Source organism: Ailuropoda melanoleuca, chromosome 7 (assembly GCF_002007445.2).
Source record: "Ailuropoda melanoleuca isolate Jingjing chromosome 7, ASM200744v2, whole genome shotgun sequence".
NCBI classification, from domain to species: domain Eukaryota; kingdom Metazoa; phylum Chordata; class Mammalia; order Carnivora; family Ursidae; genus Ailuropoda; species Ailuropoda melanoleuca.
In genome coordinates this window covers 23872072-23890438 of record NC_048224.1, presented here as the reverse complement: position 1 = coordinate 23890438, position 18367 = coordinate 23872072, and the positions used below count along the sequence as shown (strand labels likewise).

At 50.4% G+C, this 18367-nt stretch overlaps 1 protein-coding gene and 1 non-coding gene across 10 annotated transcripts in view; both read left to right on the top strand.

Annotated features, from left to right (window-relative positions):
* UBAP2 (ubiquitin associated protein 2) overlaps window positions 1–16948 on the top strand; it is a 126963-nt gene extending 110015 nt beyond the window's left edge. For 5 of the 9 annotated variants that reach the window (XM_019809925.2, XM_011237252.3, XM_019809927.2 and 2 more), the window contains 13 exons: window positions 2446–2485; window positions 5093–5276; window positions 6225–6294; window positions 10494–10689; window positions 11517–11608; window positions 11868–11915; window positions 14308–14386; window positions 14625–14830; window positions 15100–15199; window positions 15285–15392; window positions 15545–15612; window positions 15697–15888; window positions 15978–16948. In XM_019809925.2, coding sequence (XP_019665484.1) covers window positions 2446–2485; window positions 5093–5276; window positions 6225–6294; window positions 10494–10689; window positions 11517–11608; window positions 11868–11915; window positions 14308–14386; window positions 14625–14830; window positions 15100–15199; window positions 15285–15392; window positions 15545–15612; window positions 15697–15888; window positions 15978–16073 — 1479 coding nt within the window. In that variant the 3' untranslated portion in view covers window positions 16074–16948. The remainder of the gene's footprint in view (window positions 1–2445; window positions 2486–5092; window positions 5277–6224; window positions 6295–10493; window positions 10690–11516; window positions 11609–11867; window positions 11916–14307; window positions 14387–14624; window positions 14831–15099; window positions 15200–15284; window positions 15393–15544; window positions 15613–15696; window positions 15889–15977) is intronic. The other 4 variants (XM_034664026.1, XM_034664027.1, XM_034664025.1 and 1 more) reach the window with 3 other exon arrangements.
* LOC117803219 lies at window positions 4366–4447 on the top strand. The gene has a single exon (XR_004626912.1). It is a non-coding gene; the product is annotated as a small nucleolar RNA SNORD121A (small nucleolar RNA).
* Window positions 16949–18367: the final 1419 nt, after the last annotated feature.

The following is an 18367-nucleotide window of genomic DNA, read 5'->3' as shown; positions in this document are numbered from 1 at the left end:
GGCGGTGGCGGGAGACAAGACGGATCTATAGTCTTATTTGTAATATTCTAGTTTCCTGAAAGGCAGAGATGTTCAAGCGTTACTAGTGAGAGCTACTTTTCTTTAAAAATTATTTCAGTTTTTAATTTAAATTCTAGTCACCATATATGGTAAAATTCTGTAGTAGTTAAATTAAATAAACAATTACAGTTTTAGTTACTCAGACAAACTAACCACATTTTAAATGCTCAACATTGGGGCACCTGGGTGGCTCAGTCAGGGTCCTGGGATCGAGTCCTGCATAGGGCTCCCTGTTCAGTGGGGAGCCTGCTTCTCTCCCTCCCTCTGCCTTCTGCTCTCCCTCCCTCTGTCTGCTGCTCTCCCTGCTTGTGCAATCTCTCTCTCTCTGTCAAATAAATAAAATCTTAAAAAAACAAACAAAAAACAATTGAATATCTATAGTGGCTACAGTATAGGAACACACACGTCTGTATAGAATATTCCTTTTATTGCAGAATGTTTCCTTGTACAGTACTGGGCTATAGTTTCTAAAACAAATCACACGATGTGCGGTCCAAGCTTAAATGTATGTCATCTGCTCACGTTTTCAATTCCAACCCTGATTTCACCTGGTCTGCTGCTTGCTCATGTCATTACTCACCTCATTCCTTGCCTGGCTAGTTGAACTGAGACCCTGCAGATTTCTGATCTCTCCTGACCATTTGGTATTTCTTTACTTTTGCTCCCACCATTCTTCTGCCTAGAATTACCCCCACCACAAATAATGTAGTTCCCATGTTATATCAGTTTGTCCATTGTTTTTTATTTTTATTTTTTTTTAAAAGATTTTATTATTTATTCGACAGAGATAGAGACAGCCAGCGAGAGAGGTAACACAAGCAGGGGGAGTGGGAGAGGAAGAAGCAGGCTCATAGCAGAGGAGCCTGATGTGGGGCTCGATCCCATAACGCTGGGATCACGCCCTGAGCCTAAGGCAGACGCTTAACCGCTGTGCCACCCAGGCGCCCCTGTCCATTGTTTTTTAAAAATGATTTTCAAGGTGGAATAAAATATTCCTAAGGTTTGGTGGCTGCTCTTTTTCTGTTACCCTTTTTTATTTCTGTCTGGTGTAGTTTTGAGAACACTTCTTTGTATGTCACCATTTGTGCTGTTTTGGATGTACGTGCTCAATTTTATGTCTGTGTATTTAGTGTGTAGCGAACCCTAGTTTAGAGGGAGGCAGAGAGTAAAATTTTGATTGTTCTCTACCTATCTGTATATATTGGTAGGGTGTATTGTGATTCCCTTTACCTGACCTCAGTCTTTTTACCCATTTTTGTTTTTCTCCCCCTCAAAGTTCTGATCTTTTATAGTCTACATTTCTTGTAAATAACTTCAAATTGTTTCTTGTAAATAACTTCAAATTGTTTTAAGGAAAACACGTTGTAAATAACATTTCTTGAACAGAAATTGTATTGGATTTGGGTTAATACAGGGGCAACATCTATAAGGTTTGTCTTTTTCTTTAGTGGTTTTTTGTTTTTGTTTTTTTAAGATTTATTTTATTATTTGAGAGGGAGAGAGACGGAGATAGTGAGAGAGAGCACGAGCAGGGAGGAGAGGGAGAAGCAGGCTCCCCACTGAGCAGGGAGCCGCATGAGGGGCTCCATCCCGGGACCCTGGGGTCATGACCTGAGCCTAAGGCAGATGCTTAACTGACAGAGCCACCCAGGCGCCCCATTCTTTAGTAGTTTTGACATTTGTAAGACGGAAATCTCTGTCAGCTTCCTTTTCTCATCCAGGGATAGTGTCTGAGTCTTATAGGCTCCACTGTCATTGACTCTGTGCCTGTCTCCCTTGCTCAGTCTGTGGAAAGTTTCCTTGTGACGGTGCCTTCTTCTGTGTCTTGGTTCCAGGAAATGCCTTATGGTTAATGCCGACTAGTTGTTTCCAGATTCTGCTCTATTTGGTTACTACCACACACTGCTAACTAGCTCTTTCCCTACCCAGTCAGAAAAGATATGTTACAAAGTAACATCTCTTTCTCTCTGAGAACCATTTTCCATTTCATTTGGAAACATTTTTTTTCTTGCATGAGTGGTACTCAGGAGACAGAATGTGCATGATATAGAAAGGTGTGGTGATTTCAGTATAGTGAGTTCCTAAGTTTTGTGTGCTACTTAATAATTTTTAGGACTGTTTCACTGCTTCCTGTGATTTGAGTCTTATGTCACAGTTGTGTCCTTGTTAGTTCCCTGAATACCCAGTCTGGTTTTCAAAAATGTTAGCTCCTTGGGATTTACTAAGAATATGTTGTTATTACCTCTTTTTTTACTAAGAAAACAGGCCATCTTTTCTTGACTGATCTATACTTCTTACGTTTCTGGCTAAAATTCCAATAGAAATTCAGCTAAGTTGTCATTTGATTTTTGTGGTTTTACTTACTTTCTTATCCTTTCCTTATAGAATGGACATGGTGGTGGGCGAAGTCAGCAGACCATAGACAGTAAGTATGTGAACAAACTGTTCTTGTTCTGGCTCGTGGGAATTGGACAGAGAAGGAGTATAGCTAACATGATGGGAAACAACGGGCCAGTGACTAATTCTGCAAAAATAGTCCTTTTGCATTTTTTCTGATAGTTACTTCTGATCCATCACATTGGCATCCTTTCTTTGGCAGGGTTTACAAGTTCAGCTAGAGATGCCCGTGTGAGTAGATTGTAGCTGATGGTATTATGAGAAATGTCGTAAGTACAGCAAGGAGGAGGTGATAGCCTCATCCTACTCAGTTCTAGTTGACTGCACCCCAGGTGTAGAATGTAGTATGGATTTAAAAGATGCTTTGCTTAGAGGTAGAGGTTCCAGTGTCGTCATAGGTTCTCCAATACTGTGAAGGAGTTTTAAAGCAAAAATTTGGTGTGCTAGTTCAGGAAGATGCTCATTGCCTTCAGGATCTCGCGGACTGTTGCGCAGAAGAGAGGGCACATGCTCCTCACTGTGAACGTGTGGGGAAAAGATGAGGGACCCCCTGCCCCCGATTCTAGTAAGCTCAGTGATCCCTGGAGTTGGTGCATGTGAGTCCCTGTTAGTTGTTTCTTTCTTTTGTTCTTGGCTTGGTTATCTGTGATGGTTAATGATGACTTTCATTCATTATTCATAAGGCAAATGAGTGTCACTATTGGGAGAAGCTGGAAGGAATTTACTTTTTTTTAAGGTTATTTATTTATTTGAGAGAGAGAGAGAGACCACAAATAGGCAAAGGGAGAGGCAGAGGGAGAAGCAGGCTCCCCGCTGAGCAGGGCCCCCCTATGCGGGGACTCCATCCCAGGACCCTGGGATTATGACCTGAGCCAGAGGCACATGCTTAACCAATTGAGCCACCCAGGTGTCCCAGACTTTCTGGGGCTCCAGGATTTTTGGTAGTGTGGACGTGGAATTTCATCAGTCCAAGAGGAGGCCTCAGTTGGAATTAAAGTGACACATATGTTTTACTCAGAATTGGTTTTGATACTGCTGGGCTGCTGGAGCTGTTTGGCGGTATTTTGGTAGCTCTGAGAATTTCTCATGTCAGGGAACATTCTCCTTCCACAAGCCTTGGTGGCAAATTTCTTTCCTGATGGTGTGAGATTGAGAACACATAGAGGTTATCCTAGAGTATTTGGAGATTTTTCTTGTTTTGTTTTCAGTTATCTCTACACCCAAGGTGAAGCTTGAACCCACAACCCTGAGGAGTCACTCGCTCTACCAACTGAGCCAGCCAGGCGCCCTGATTGTTTGGAGATTTTAATTAATTCCTTTAGAGGTTGGGGAGGGGCAGAGGAGGGGGTAGAATCTAAAGCAGGTGTCACGCCCAGCTTGGAGCCCAGTGCAGGCCTGGATCTCACAACCCTGAAATCATGACCTGAGCTGAAATCAAGAGTCAGGCGCTAAACCAACTGAGCCAGCCAGGCGCCCCTATTTGGGGATTTTAAATGATATAGTGAGATAAGAAATGTCTAGATAATATAGTGTGCATTTTATCTCCATCTGTGTCTGCTCCCCACGCTCCCCCCCCCCATTCTTTGAGAGGCTTCTTAGGAACTTGTTAATCACTGTGACCCAAGACCTAGGGAGGTCAGTTATGGGGTCTGAGTTTTGGGTCAGGGGCATCTGTGGTGTTTTCATCTGGTATCTGTAACAAAACAGATGTCATGTTTGGAATAGACTTGTCAGTAAAAAATAAGCCTCTAGACTGTAAGGACTCCTCTAAGAATGGGCCAAGTTGTGTGTTGACCCTGTTGCTACCTGTGTTTGTTTTCAAATCGTCCTTCTTTATAGAGACTACCTGTTTTCCATTGGGTTACCAGGGAGTCGTGCGGGTGGGTAAAGGTTATTCTTCCTTCCTAACTGGAAAAGACAATGATGCTTTATATCCAAGCACATATCTGAGTTATATGTGTGGATAGAATTAAAACTGAGTCTTTTCTGCAGCTAGGACTTATCACATTTATGTTCTTCTGGAAGCCTAATAGGCTCCTTTATGTAGTCTGAGGGTTTTGATTAAGGAAATGCTCACTGTGCGCGTGAAAGTGGGTGTTGACGGTGGCTTTTAGGCATCTGTAACACTCCACAATGTATGTACCCTGGGCTCTCAACCCCCATTTACCCTGAATTGGCCGTGAGTTTTCCCAGGTCAGCCTGATTTAATACTGGTTTGATAGAAGCAAAGACCTAACCCTTTGAGGTCTTGCCTACCAGATTTGTACTATCCCTCGTTGTGCCTTTTGAGATAAATTTGCCTCACATTCTGATCCTGTGTATCAATCTCAGAGCCTCTTGCCCTTTCTGGTGCAGCTCGGGGTTGGGTGCCTTTAGTTAGAAGTGTGTCTCCATTATAGGACAGTTCAGGGCTGGTTCTAAAGCTATCATTTCCTGCTCTTGGCCAAGTCCTGTTTGTCTGACCTTCACGTGTCATTTTTATTAATTGTAACTGACAGAAAATGCTTGGGCATTTTCCCCGGGGGATGTAACTTTATGTATATTACTCAAACCGATCCTGATGTGTCACAGGACACTGAGCATGTTTCAGATACTTACGATTGGTTCTGCAGCTAAACTGATCTGTTTCTTACAGCAGCTTCATCTGTTCCAGCTCCAAAGACAGCAGACCCTCCCTCCGCCCTCCCGTCTGCGGGCTCCCTGCCCAGCAGCACTTCCTGCACCGCGCTTCTGCCCTCTGCACCCCAGCACACTGCCACTTTGCCCTCCATGTCCCAGCCTGGTGACCTGTCCAGCAGCCCCCTCTCTCAGCTTAGCAGGTATGGAGAAAATACGGGCCTAAAGTGAGAGGCACACTGGGGCGAAGTCCTGAACCCTTATAGACAGCAGTGGCCATGAACAAAACCCTCTCATTGCCCCCAGCCCTGACGGCCTGGTCTTCAGCAGTAATGCATCAGTGTGGAGGTTTGGGCTGCGTATGGTCTCATAAGTACTGGATGTGTAACCCTTGCCTACTTGTAATGCCCCTGCTACCGCAGAGTCCTGGGACCCCGGGAATGGGGTGGGGCCAGGGAGTCGCTCCTGCTACTCTTGGACCCCTCAGGAGTGTGCCCTGAGCCAGGCCTCTCCTCTTGGCTCTGGGCTTGAGTCATTGCGATGTGAAGTGAGAATGAGGTTTGATATTTGAGCAGGTCTTTCACTTGCTCTTGTTCTGGCTTCAGAGATTGAATGATTAGAACAGGGTGTAGGAGAATGGATTTTCTTTGGTCCTTATCGTATATCTTCGGAGTAGAGTGTACCTCTTCCCCCCCTTAGGCAGGAAGAAAGGCCTTTGATCGTGAATTTTGGATTTGATGGGAGGTCAGGCTCTGGCTATGGCATGGGGTGGGGGGAGGGGTTTGAACATAGGAACTTCTTCCCTTGCACACAGATTGAATGGGGTCTCCATGGCTGGCAGTGTTCTTAGTGCAGTCCTGTTCTTACTTTTTACAGTCTAAAGAGCAAATGATTTTAGTTGGCTGAAGCTGGCTCTGGAGGTTTCCCAGGCCATGATGTCTCAGATCCTCATGGTGAATGCCCCTTTAGATCATTTCTAAACATCTCAACACCTGGTCTGGGCCCCAGTGTGATGATGAATAATGGGTGTGAAGCCAGGGCTCCCCTTGGAGGGATGGGGCAAAGTTATATTTAGCCCACCTGGACACATGGGCCTCTCCTGTGGGATGACTCAGTGGGGTGGACGCATGGTCCTCTGTTTTGTCTTCTAGTTCACTCTCCAGCCATCAGAGCAGCCTCTCGTCTGCACATGCAGCATTATCCTCCAGCACATCACACACGGTAAGTGTCCTCTCGCCCCCGTCATTCCCCACCCTGCTCAGCGGGCTCGGAGCTTAGTCCTGTGCAGGTGGGGCTTTGGTTTGTGGGTTTTGAATGTCTAAGATAATCTCAAACAGCTCGGGTGTATTATCTCAGTCTAGGTGTGCGGTTTGAGCTGTTGATTTTCCTAGGCACCATGGAGGATGTCTTGCTTCCTAAACTGTACTTTTGTGGAGGAATTGCTTCTCCAGAGTTGATCTGTGATCATCAGGGCTCTTGGGTCTGGATTTGTTCCTGAGCATTTACTGAGCTCCCTGTTGGTTAGAGGAGCCTTTTGAACATACTCTGGGGTTGGTCATGTTGAGGTATTTGCAAGCTTTTCAGAGCAAAGTAGGCTTATTGCTAACTTCGGCTTGTGGTCTACCAAAAGTCAAGTTGAATCAAGAGCATTGTTCTAGGTTACTTTCTGTTACTTTGGGAAGTAACCGCTCTCTCTCATTGTAGAGAGAATGTTGGGAGGGAAAAGGGAGAGCTTATGTGAGGACTAGCTGTCTTTTGCCACATGCACCTGTGCATCTCTCTTTCTCTGAGACTCACAGCCCTGGCTCTTAGCCCAGTCAGTGTAACTGCATTCCAGTGTGTTGGTTCTCATGGGGACTTTCCTCCCTGTGGCGTGAGGTATTTTGTCCACTCCTTCTTTGTGCCATCTCAGGCCATCCTCCTCAGCTCAGAGGCAGACTTTGGGAAGGTCGATAGTGAAGAGGGAAGCCTGGAGTGTGGAGAGGCAAGCATGGAAGTACGAGTGGGATGCCAGTTGACCAGGGTCCTTATGTGCCAAAGATTAACCCTGGGTGACAGTTACTGAAGTGTGGCTTCTCATTTTTTTTCCTTTTTTTTTCTTTTAAGATTTTATTTATTTATTTGACAGAGAGAGACAGCCAGGGAGGGAACACAAGCAGGGGGAGTGGGAGAGGAAGAAGCAGGCTCCCAGTGGAGGAGCCTGATGTGGGGCTCGATCCCAGGACTCCAGGATCCCAGGACTCCACGCCCTGAGCCAAAGACAGACGCATAACGACTGAGCCACCCAGGCTCCCCTGAAGTGTGGCTTCTCAGAGCGCAGAGTTGAGGGCACAGTTTCAGTGGTGGGTGTGTGTACTTGTGGTAGAGGAATGAAAGGTGGCGAGATGGTGAAGAGGCAGGGTGGTAGTGGGGCGCTTCACTCAGGCTGGGGGACCCTGAGCATAAGGGTAGGCAGACAGGAACCGAGAACAGATTAACAGGAGATGGATCCCCAAGCAGGGAAGGAAGGTTGGGGTACTGATCAAGAGAGGAAGGATTAGAAATTTGGGAAATTTGTGTCCTCTGAAGAAGAAGTCATTTGCTACAGAATGGAGGAGTGATGGCAAAGGGTCAGGTCTCTCCTTCTATCAGGATGTGGCTAACATTGTGGTTTTCAAATTCGAGTTTTCCTAGTGAAATCTTGCACGTAATTTGTCATAAAACACATAGATCACCATCTTTACAGCAGAGCACAGTGTGGACACCTCTGCCCTTGGAGTAAGTGACTGGCCCCCTGTCTGTGCCTGCTGTTTGGCCAGTGGGAGCTGTGGCTGGTTGCCGTCACAAGCCCTGGAGAGCTGGCCTCGTGGGCCCCGGGCCCTGTTGCGTTGGAGCCAGTGTTCTTGCTCACGTGGGTTCGCCAGTCTCTGTGTCTTAGCAAGAAACTCCAAGCCGCCACAGCCAGGATGGCCTCATCCAGGGAGTCCCAGACTTTGTCATGTACCAGAATTGCAGCTTTGCTCATATAGTTAAAAAATTCAGTAATGAAAAGTAGGAAGAGATACATGCTGACGTGTGTTTCTGTGTCATGTCTGCTTGGTTCTACCCCTCTTCCTACTATTTCCTTATCCACTGGAGTGTTTTGTTTTTGTTTTTGTTTTTTTAACCCATGAAATAGGAAATGCATACACAGTCACTTTCCCTCTGCCTCTTGACTTTTTTTTTTTTTCCTGTAACATTTGGGAGTGTTCCCTAGATAGAGTCCTTCAGCATTTCCCCCCATTTATCTGCGTTTCTGAGCTATTTCTGTGTTGAAATGTAGACTGTCTTCTTTTCCCTTAGCTTTGCTGCATCCTGTTATTAAATCCCTCTTTCACTGATGGAGCTGTAGGGCCATTTTCTGTCTTGGAGACTATAAACAGCGTTACATTCGATAACTTTCTACCTTTGTTGCTTCCTGTGTGCGGCTGTGTCTGCAGGGGCAGTCCTGGAGGTTGAATCTCCGGGCATTTGACGTTTTATACAAATTGCCGAATTGCTCTGCACAGTGATTCTAACCTGTTTACCTCCCACTGACAATGAAGGAGATGTACTATTTCCCCACCACCTCCTGAAATCGTGTTAATTTTTAATATTTTTATGTTTCCCATGTGTTAATTGAAAAATGACCTGTCAGTACAGCATTCAGTTGAATGAGATTGAACATCTTTTTTTATATATTAGAAAGCCATTCAATTTCCTTTTCAGTGAGTTCTTCATGTTGTTCATTTTTCTGTCAGGTCCTTGGTGTCTCTTTCTAGGCATTCCATATTCAGGAGACTAGAAAGTAGCCCTTTGTGATGGCAGATGCAGGTACTTTTTTCAGGTGTGTCATTTTATTTTTGACTTTTGTAAAGCAGGTACGTCAGTCTTTTCGTACTCTGTCATGAGTAGGTCTTTCCCCCTTGAAGTTTATGAAGGAACTCTCCATGTTTTCTCCTGCCCTTTGTGTCGCTGTGGAAGGGTTGGTGCAGCTGTGCTTTTCCTGGCCGTTTCTGAGGAAAAGCGCCCCTTTGGAGCCACTGTGTGAGCTGTTTAAAATGGAGTAAAGGCCAGTTAGGCCAGCCCCTCATGGCCCTCACAGATTGGGAGGTGAGGAACAGGGACAGGAGTCCTGTCAGGTTCATTTGGAGGTAGGAAAGGCTTGCTGGATGACTGGAGTTCCTTTCGTTTTCTAGTAAGCTGCTCTTGTGGGTTCCCCCTCTCCCCAGACTAGGGAACAGTAATTTTTTATCCTGTGGTAAAAGGAGTTGAAAAGATCTATGACCAGTGAAGCGTAGGCACTGTGGTCAGAGCTGTTCCTGATTCTGTAGCAGGTGTTCAGCCTGGCTCTGTGCGGAAGAATGTGGAGCGGGTGCTGGGACAGGTTGGTCTAGCCTCCTCCTGCCCCTGGGGCTCTTCCCACCTAGCTTCCGTCAGTCTAGGCTGAGGGAGTGGAATCCTGGGGTGTCCCAGGAGACCACGATTTTGGCTATCTTCACCTTGTCCTGGATGTCAGGACCCTAAGGTCAGTGCTCAGTTGGGTAGGGCAGCCTGTGAGGCTGGGACCTACATAGCGCTGTGTAGTGGACGACAGGGTGCACAGTTGTCCCCCCTTCTCCTGGGGCTTCCTGTTCCTGAGGCTTCTCCTCCAGGAGTTTCCAGACTACTACTTTGTTCTGTACGTGCTGTGGTTTGAAGGCTGTTCTCAGCCTTGTTTTGCCCAACCAGGTGTGCCTCTTCAACCCGCCCCTCAGCCCTTGAAGCCCTTTCTGATACCTTGTTCCTACCTGGAATCGAGCAGCTGGGCAGGCTTCCTGGAACCCTTTAGAGCTTTTGTTGGGTTTCACCCTTCCTTCCTATGTGGATCCTGTCGAACAGGCAGAGACGCAGGCCATGCCCTTCTAGGTAGGTCCTGGTGGCCTGCGTGGTGTCCCCAGGTTCTGGAGCAAAGGCCTCTCTTGGGCCCCTGTGACTTCCAAATCAGAATAGTTAGGAAGCCCAGTAGAAGACGGCTGCCCCAGAAGGCTCTGACTTGGGCTGGGCTGCCTGTGATGCCGTGATTGACTCTCCTGAGACTTTGCTTTTTTGTGAGGTGGGTTCTCACCTCACATTATGATGGTCTGTGTTCATATGAGACCTGGAGTTTATGTGGGGTGTCTGTACCTAATTTCAGATAGCAAAGGTTGAGCAACGATTTTTAGGAGGGTGTTGGTCAGTAAAGCTCAGCGTTAGTTGCTTGATGCTCAGCTCGTGAGTTGTGTCCCGATGGCCTTGTCTAGCTGCGGGGTGGCACGGTGAGCGCTGAGCACACAGCCCCTCAGACCGGTCTTCAGAGCGCAGACCCAAATGCCAGACACGTTCTCTTGCACTCTTGTGTTTTGCCACCAGATCCATGCGTCCTCGCTTTTTTGTTTTGCCAGCATGCCAGTGCGGAGAGCACCCCTTCCCTCCAGTCCTCAGCCTCCTTATCAACGGCAGCGACCTCTGCCTCGGGTGCCACTTCCTCAGGGCTCAGCCTGCCGAGCAGCATGAACACAGTGAACAGCCTCTGCCTGGGTGGGACCACTGTGAGTGCCCCCAGCAACAGTACCAGGGCCACGCCCTTGGTGACCTCAGGTGTGTGCTCCCCAGACCTTCACTGTCTATCCCCCGCCCCTAGAAGGTGATGCTTGGCTTCCCACGGAGGATGCCTAGAGGTGGCTGCAGGGCATGCTGGGTAGCTACAAGCATACGAACATTCTGGTCTCCCTCCAGCCCTGTCATTGCTCCCTTGTCCTCTTTGTTCCACTGACTTCTTGAGTCCCAGTCCTTCCAGCGATGATGTGGGGATGGGTGAGACCAGTTTTCTGGGGTGGGCTTCCCCTGGGCAGGATTCCTGGTAGCCTTTGTGCTTGTAGGTCCCCTGTCTTTTCTGTCCTCACTCCTTCCTGGAGCTGAGATGGCCTGGTGACGTGGATGGACCAGGGGAACAGCTGTCTTGGGCTCCTTCTGGCCGCTTAGTATGACTGACTGTCCATCAGCCAGATTTGGGCAGTCTGTGTTGACCAAGCAGAGTGTGGTTTGGTAGAAACTGCTGAAAGCTACCGTTGACCCAGCCTATCCCCCTCTGCTGGCACTGCCCACCCTTCATTCTGTTCTAAGGAGGCAGAGTTCCTTATGTTCAGGTTTGCTCAGTGCAGCGTGATGGGATTGGGTGAGGGGTGGTGTTTCTGTCTGGGCATGGAATCCTCTGATGTGGAAAGAGGCTGAATATGGTGTCACGTGCTTTGTCTACCCCACTTCCTGGCACAGCCTTCTGTGTCTCTCAGTTGCTGCTCTTCACTCTTGGTGGTGGCCCCATATGGGGCAGCGCTATGACCGTGAGCTCGGCGCCCCCTCCCCCACAGTAGCTGAGGCATCTCACTCTTTGTGGTGGCATCTTCATTCGATTTTTGCTTTTATAGGCAAAGCACCCCCTAACCTGCCCCAGGGAGTACCTCCCCTGCTGCACAACCAGTACCTCGTGGGCCCTGGAGGACTGCTTCCCGCCTATCCGGTGAGTGTATGGTCATATAGGTCCTGGCTGCCGGCTCCTGTGGCCTTAGGGGGTCACACCTGGCAGGTGAGGTGGGCCTTGGGCTGCTGCTCCTTCCCTGGAATTTCTCCCTCATCTGGACTCCATCAAGGTGTCTTCCCACAGCAGGTGATCTGAGTCCTCATGTCCTATCTCCCCAACCTTGTTCAGGCCCCCACATGGGCCTGGGCTTCCCAGGGATGGTACATGGTCCCTAACACCCTTTATGGTCCTCTTGCAGATCTATGGCTATGATGAGCTCCAGATGCTACAGTCACGTCTGCCAATGGTGAGTGGGATGTGGGGGGAGGGTGCTGAGGGGATTTGTCCCTCTTCCCTAGGCCTTCATTGCCGCCCTGCTGAGAAAGCTGCTGGCATTCGGGGTTGTGCATCAGGTCACTGTAGCTGGGCAGGAGTGTCCTGTGCTTACCACTTGGGAACTTGGAGACCACTGGGACCTGGGGTCCCAGGAGGCAGTGCCCCCTACTACATGTGGGTCCTTCTCTTCATTTACCACCCGCCCCCGCCATTTTGAAAAAGAAAAACCATATGACCCAAGATGTGGGGTTGCTTGACTGCCTCTAGAGTTTTTTTTTTTTTTCCCCCAAGTCATCTTATTTGAAGTGCCGTTTGTCTTTGGCCTCTGAAGTGTCCATCAGTGATGCTTGTGATGGGAGCATGGTTTCCCTGTCCCCAGCTGAGTGTCCCGCTGGAGCTGACACTCTTTAAGGGCCCTTTCGGATCTGACCTGCCATAACTGCTTGTAAGCATGCTGGCCCCAGGGTGTCCCTGGCTCTGCAGCCTCACTCTGAGTGAGGCCAGGGTTGCTCCTGCTTTCATCCGACCTTTGCTCCCAGGCTGAGGCGCCTGGCCTCGGTGAACAGGCCTGCAGTGGGGAGGGTGCTGAAGGAGGTGTGCTCCCTTGCCTGACAGGCCTGCGGGCTGCTGCCCTGCCACGCCTTCCTTGGTCTGGCCTTTCCCAGACTCCTGATAATTTTCAGGAGCCTAGGGCATCTATCACATTGTTAGAAAGTAGAGAGCTGTTTGACATTGTTGGAAAGTAGAGAGCTGTTTGAACGCCCTTGCTCGATGTGATCTTTCCTATTCCCTGAGGGAGAGGTTTTCCCCCAGTGAGGTGTCCTTCCTCAGACTCTTTCCCGTTGGCTGCCCCTTGCTCTGCTTGCCCACAGAGAGCTCACGGAGCTGCAGGTTTCCCCTCCACCTCCCGGGCCTGCTGGCTGAAGCTCTTGTCTCTCAGGAGAATGCTTCTCCACCTGCCGAAGTATTTCCAGAGGCAGAGGTGGGTGGCTAGGCAGCTCTTCCCCTGGGTGCAAACTGCTGCTGCCCATGTCCCCGAAAGACCTAGAGGGAATGTTGAAGATACGATGGCAGATTTCTAGGGTGGTCAACAGAACTTAGGGTCTCTGGGGAATGGCCTGAGCCTTAGGGCTTTGCAGAGGAACCTGGAAGTGGCCCTGGCCCCCTGACTCTCATGAGGAAAGCTTGCCACCCACCTTATCTAAAAGCCCCAGGCATCAGATGGAGTGTCAGAGGGGGTCCTGGTGGGGGCCCCCAGGAGGGACTCATTGGGATCCCCACCCTGGGAGTCATCCTGCTTTGTAATCTTTGTATCAGTTTTGTGCCTTAGAAGAAATGACCTCTGAGCCCACCTTTTGAGACACATGGTGCTCTTTTTTCCCATTGTTCATTTATTAGCATGTGGTACTTTTGTACCTAGTTCCTGCCTTTGGTTTTTCTTGTTTTTCTGTGGAAGGGCTCCCCCTCCTGGGCTTGATCTAGGCCTGTCCCCGGTTGTGTTCTTATTACCTCTGTGACTTCCTGGTCCTGCCTCCTCCTGGGGTTTGAGGCTGAGGAAGCTAATGGGTTTCTTGGAGGTTAAGTGGACATGAGGCTGAAGGAGGGTAGAGGTGCCATTCCTAGCCAGGCTGGCTCCTGTCTGGTTGTGACCAGGCACCGCTGCCCACGAAAAAAGCAGGAAGGCTTCCCGGGGGGCCCAGAAGCCAGGGGGCCATATGTCTAGTACTGGCAAAGCCCTGGGTGGTGAGTATGGGCCAGCTCAGGCCTCCCTTTCCCTACAGAGCTCCCACTGTTTTGTGTTCTTGGTGTCCACATTGTTGTGGCTCCTCAGTGTTGCCATGACAGTGTAGGTGTTGAGGGGCCAATTCGGGACCTTTCCGGGGCTCCTCTTGGACCTGTGCCTCCCTGGCATTGCTGCTCTGACGTCTGTTAAACCCGCAGGCACCCCCTCTCCTGCTGGTTCTTTTTCAGCGTGCTGTAATCCAGTCAGCTTTCCTAGCTGCTCCTTAGAATCTGTCACATAGGGAAAGCCAGTAGAGTTGGTTTGGCCTGTGGCATTTACCAGCATCCATCTGGGCCATAAATTACCCATGAGATTGGGCTGCCAGTGGTTCTGCCTGGCGAAGACTGATGGACTTGTCAGTGCGTCGGCACACTGTGTGGCCGCCACATTGCACAACTCCAATGGGCACCATTTACTTTGAATTCGAGTGCCGCCCTCTGGAGGCATGCATGTGTCCCTACAGTCCAGCCTGCCAGGGGAGTGTGGCATCACCTGGAGCGCCTGGGCTACCTGCTGGGCCTGCTCTCCTGGGACTGGGGTCAGGTCCTTCTGCTGATTGATCCTCCCTGGTCTCTCCTAGGATTACTATGGAATTCCCTTTGCCACGCCCACAGCCCTTGCCAGCCGAGATGGGAGCCTAGCTAATAACCCGTATTCAGGTTAGTCTGTTCAGGGGGCGAGGAGTGGGGTGGGGGAGTGGGGCATGGGACTGGTCTGCATGTCATCCCAGGAATCTGGAAACAGAAGTCGAAGGGCTGAGACAGGCCTGCTAGCTTCCTGTTGAGCCGGCAGCCAGACCTGTTCCTGTTCGCAGGAGCCAGTCTGGCTTTTTTTCTGGTTGGATAAGGAGGGTGTGGGGGCAGTGATTCGAGTCAGCGTTCCTCCCTCTTCTCCTAGGTGATGTCACAAAGTTTGGCCGAGGTGACTCCGCATCCCCTGCACCCCCCACCACACTGGCTCAGCCGCAGCAGAGCCAGTCCCAGGCCCACCACACAGCCCAGCAGCCCTTTCTGAATCCCGCGCTGCCCCCTGGCTACAGCTACACCGGCCTCCCCTACTACACAGGCGTGCCTAGTGCCTTCCAGTATGGGCCCACGATGTTTGTGAGTGTTGGGGGGGGGGTGTTACTGTAGTTCTGCGGACCAGAAGCAGGGAGGGAGGGAAATGACCCTACCCAGTCTCACCTGGCCTTGAAGAATGTTTGAGGCGGGGGCCAAAGCTACTTTCCTGTGTGTTTTTATAGCTAGCTCGAGTCACGTTACTGAACACAGGTCCTTTGTGGTTATGCTGCCTGGGGCTAAGGCGCGGGATACTTGACCTGCTCCCCTCTGCCCTCTTCTTCCACTAATGCCTCTCCTGCTTGCCCCACCAGGTCCCTCCGGCCTCAGCCAAGCAGCACGGTGTGAACCTCAGCACCCCCACCGCCCCTTTCCAGCAGGCCAGTGGTTATGGCCAGCATAGCTACAGTGCAGGTGAGGGGTGCTCCCAGCTCAGAGCGATGCGGACGGGACAGGCTTGCCTAGCTCACACGTGCCTCTTGTACCCCCGCCATGCTAGGTTATGATGACCTGACCCAGGGGACAGCAGCGGGAGACTACACCAAGGGTGGCTATGGTGGATCATCGCAGGCACAAAACAAGTCTGCAGGTTCTGGGCCTGGCAAAGGTAGCGTCTACCCCTCCTTTCCAGGATTGAGGCCCAGAGTAGTGGTCTTCTACTGACTCTTTCTCAGGCAAGGCTACCCCAGAGTGCCCCTGGAGGTGGGGGAGGCTGGAGCTGGGCCCAGTGGCCATAGGAACAACTGCTTTCCCTCCTAGGAGTGTCCGTGTCTTCAAGTACTACCGGCCTACCTGACATGACCGGTTCCGTCTACAATAAGACTCAGGTGAGGAAGGATTCGGGTGGATGGGTCGGCCAGTGGGAGGTACTGCCCACGCTGGCCCCTTACTATGGTCTCTTTCCCCTGCAGACTTTTGACAAGCAGGGATTTCATGCAGGGACTCCCCCACCATTCAGCCTGCCCTCGGCCTTGGGTTCCACCGGGCCCCTGGCCGCCGGAGCAGCCCCCGGTTACGCGCCCCCACCGTTCTTGCACATCCTCCCCGCCCACCAGCAGCCTCACTCACAGCTGCTACACCACCACCTGCCACAGGATGCCCAGGTGAGCCCAGTGGTGGAGGCAGCCACCCTGCCCTGGACTGGGGTCCTGCTCCAGCCCTTACAGCCTTCTTTTCTCCTCCTCCTCCTCAGAGTGGCTCGGGTCAGCGCAGCCAGCCCAGCTCCCTGCAGCCCAAGTCGCAAGCCTCCAAGCCCACCTACGGCAACTCTCCCTACTGGACAAACTGAACCTTTGAAGAGAGGGGTGGGCTCGGGCGGGGCTTACCCTGGGCAGGAGAGAACACACGGAGCCCATTTCTGGGAGCCCAGCGCCCTTACCTAGAATTCCTGAGACGTGTAACTGTGTCAGCCGAACCTCTGTGGGGAGCCTGCCTCCCAGACTCGCTATTGTATGTAATGTATTTATGTATGTATTTGTAAATGTGATAGAAGTCTTGGGGGTGTGGGGGTACAGCTGCTACTCTTAGCCAGGTCTGCAGTCCCGACTCGAGCCCCTTCTCGCTGTAGCAAATAAGCCCTTTTCCCACTTCTGCCTTCAGGCCTTCGGTGTAGCCTCCCAGCCCACGGGCAGCTGGGAGCAGTGTCTGGAAGGGCTGCTTTAAGGCGGTTTGGGGACTGGGGTCAGGTACCAATGAAGAATCACGACTTATCTCGCTCCCTTGTAAGCCATTATTTGAGTTGCCTTCCCTGTGTAATTACTTTAGCCCCCTCCAAGAAACTGGTCCTTTTGTCATTTGTCCTGTTCCTCTCCTACCAAATCTTGATCTGGGAATAGTAGAGATATCCTTCCTGCCCAACATGAAAGTGGCACCTGTTTGTCTTCATACAGACCAGAGGCTTCTGCTCCTGGTCTTGTCCCCAAGAGACTTGCCTTTCTCTGGCTGACCATTTTTTAAAACCGTCTGAAGTTGTGCTCAGAGGTGTTCAGTCAGTCTGCTCCCTTTAGGGGGAAAAAAAAAAAATCAAAGATATGCCTTCACCTAAGTGAGAGCACGTCTCCAAACAAAGGCTCCTCTATGCCAGTTGTCCTGAACCAGGCGGGCGACTGTTTCAGGGGTTTTCTCTTTTGCCTAGTCTCCACCTAATAAAGTTCTGAGAGCATGCATGGTCTCTGTGTGGTGTGACTAAAGGGTAGCTCAGGGCAGAGAGGCTGTCTTCGTGTTCCGGGCACCCTGGACCTCACGGTAGAGCTGAAGGAGAACTCCCGTGATTAGTCTTCTGACAACAGGTTGTGAGGGCTTAACTGGGCATTCCTCCTTTTGCCCCGGTCCGCATCCAGGGAGTGGGAAGGGGAACGAAGAGGCTGACAGGGCACGGGCAGGGGTTAGCAAAGTTCACTTTGCTGAGGCAGTCTCTTACAGGGCCCGGTCAACAGGAATACCAGGGCAGGGTCATTTCTTTTCCGAATGTCAGCCGACAAAATCTGAAAGGTAAGAACAAGGATATGTTTCTCGTGGCCTGAGAGAGAGGAAGTTTGAACACCTCCCCATCTCTGTCCTTTGTTCTTCATCAACCAAACAGAATCTTGTTAGTCAAGGGATGGGGTGGAAGAGAAGACTAGCAAGTCATGGTGGTATGAAGTGGGTAAGTGGGTCCTGGGCTAAATAGGTGCTCTGGAAAGTCCCAAGCAACCATTCGCCTGGGCCAGGATTCTCGCACTACTTCCTCTGCTCCCAGGCCACCAGTCAGGGAGGACTCAGGGCCGTCCACCAGCTGCGCATGGCAGTAGATTGCCCCAGGAGTCTGCAGCACGGCTGTGCTCCGACCTCCAGGTGTTGCCCGAGGCATTTAGAGCCCCTCACTCCTAAGTAACCCCCTCACACTAGGCTAAATAAGCGACCGGAGTAGGACATCAAATACTGGCCAAGTCGGTGTGCCCGAACCGGCCTGGGGTCAGGCTTCACTTTACCTTTTCTGCTTTTGGTCTCTAAAATCAGTGGTCATTTTATCAGATGGGGCACATGCTGCTGGTGACCCACAGCTTGAGATCCCAGCCAGAAAAAAGGTAAGTGTTCCCAAGTGAAACTAAATAGGGACTTTTTGTATCTCTTGCCTGATCCCTGCTTATTAAGCAACAGGAAGTTCAAAAGACAAATGATGAAAACAATATGCTTACCTAAGGAGGGCAGTGGAGCACCCTCATCCCTTCAGCGACCTGCTTGTACCCGCAGATTGTGCCCTACTTAAGAATTAAGCTTAACAAATGGCTGTGTCTTTAATAACCTTTCCTAAAAGCTAGTAAGGACGGGGAATGTATATTCCGTGAAGAGGTGAGTTGAGCAAAATATCCTAAAAGGCAGGTCAGTGAGATTTGGTTTTGGTTTTCTTTTTTTTAAGATTTTATTTATTTATTTGAGAGAGCGAGACAGCCAGCGAGAGAGAGCAGAAGCGTGGAGGAGGGAGAGAAGCAGGCTCCCCACTGAGCAGGAAGCCCGCCGTGGGGCTCGATCCCAGCACGCTGAGCCGAAGGCAGACGCTTAGCCAACTGAGCCACCCAGGCGCCCCTGGTTTTGGTTTTTGTT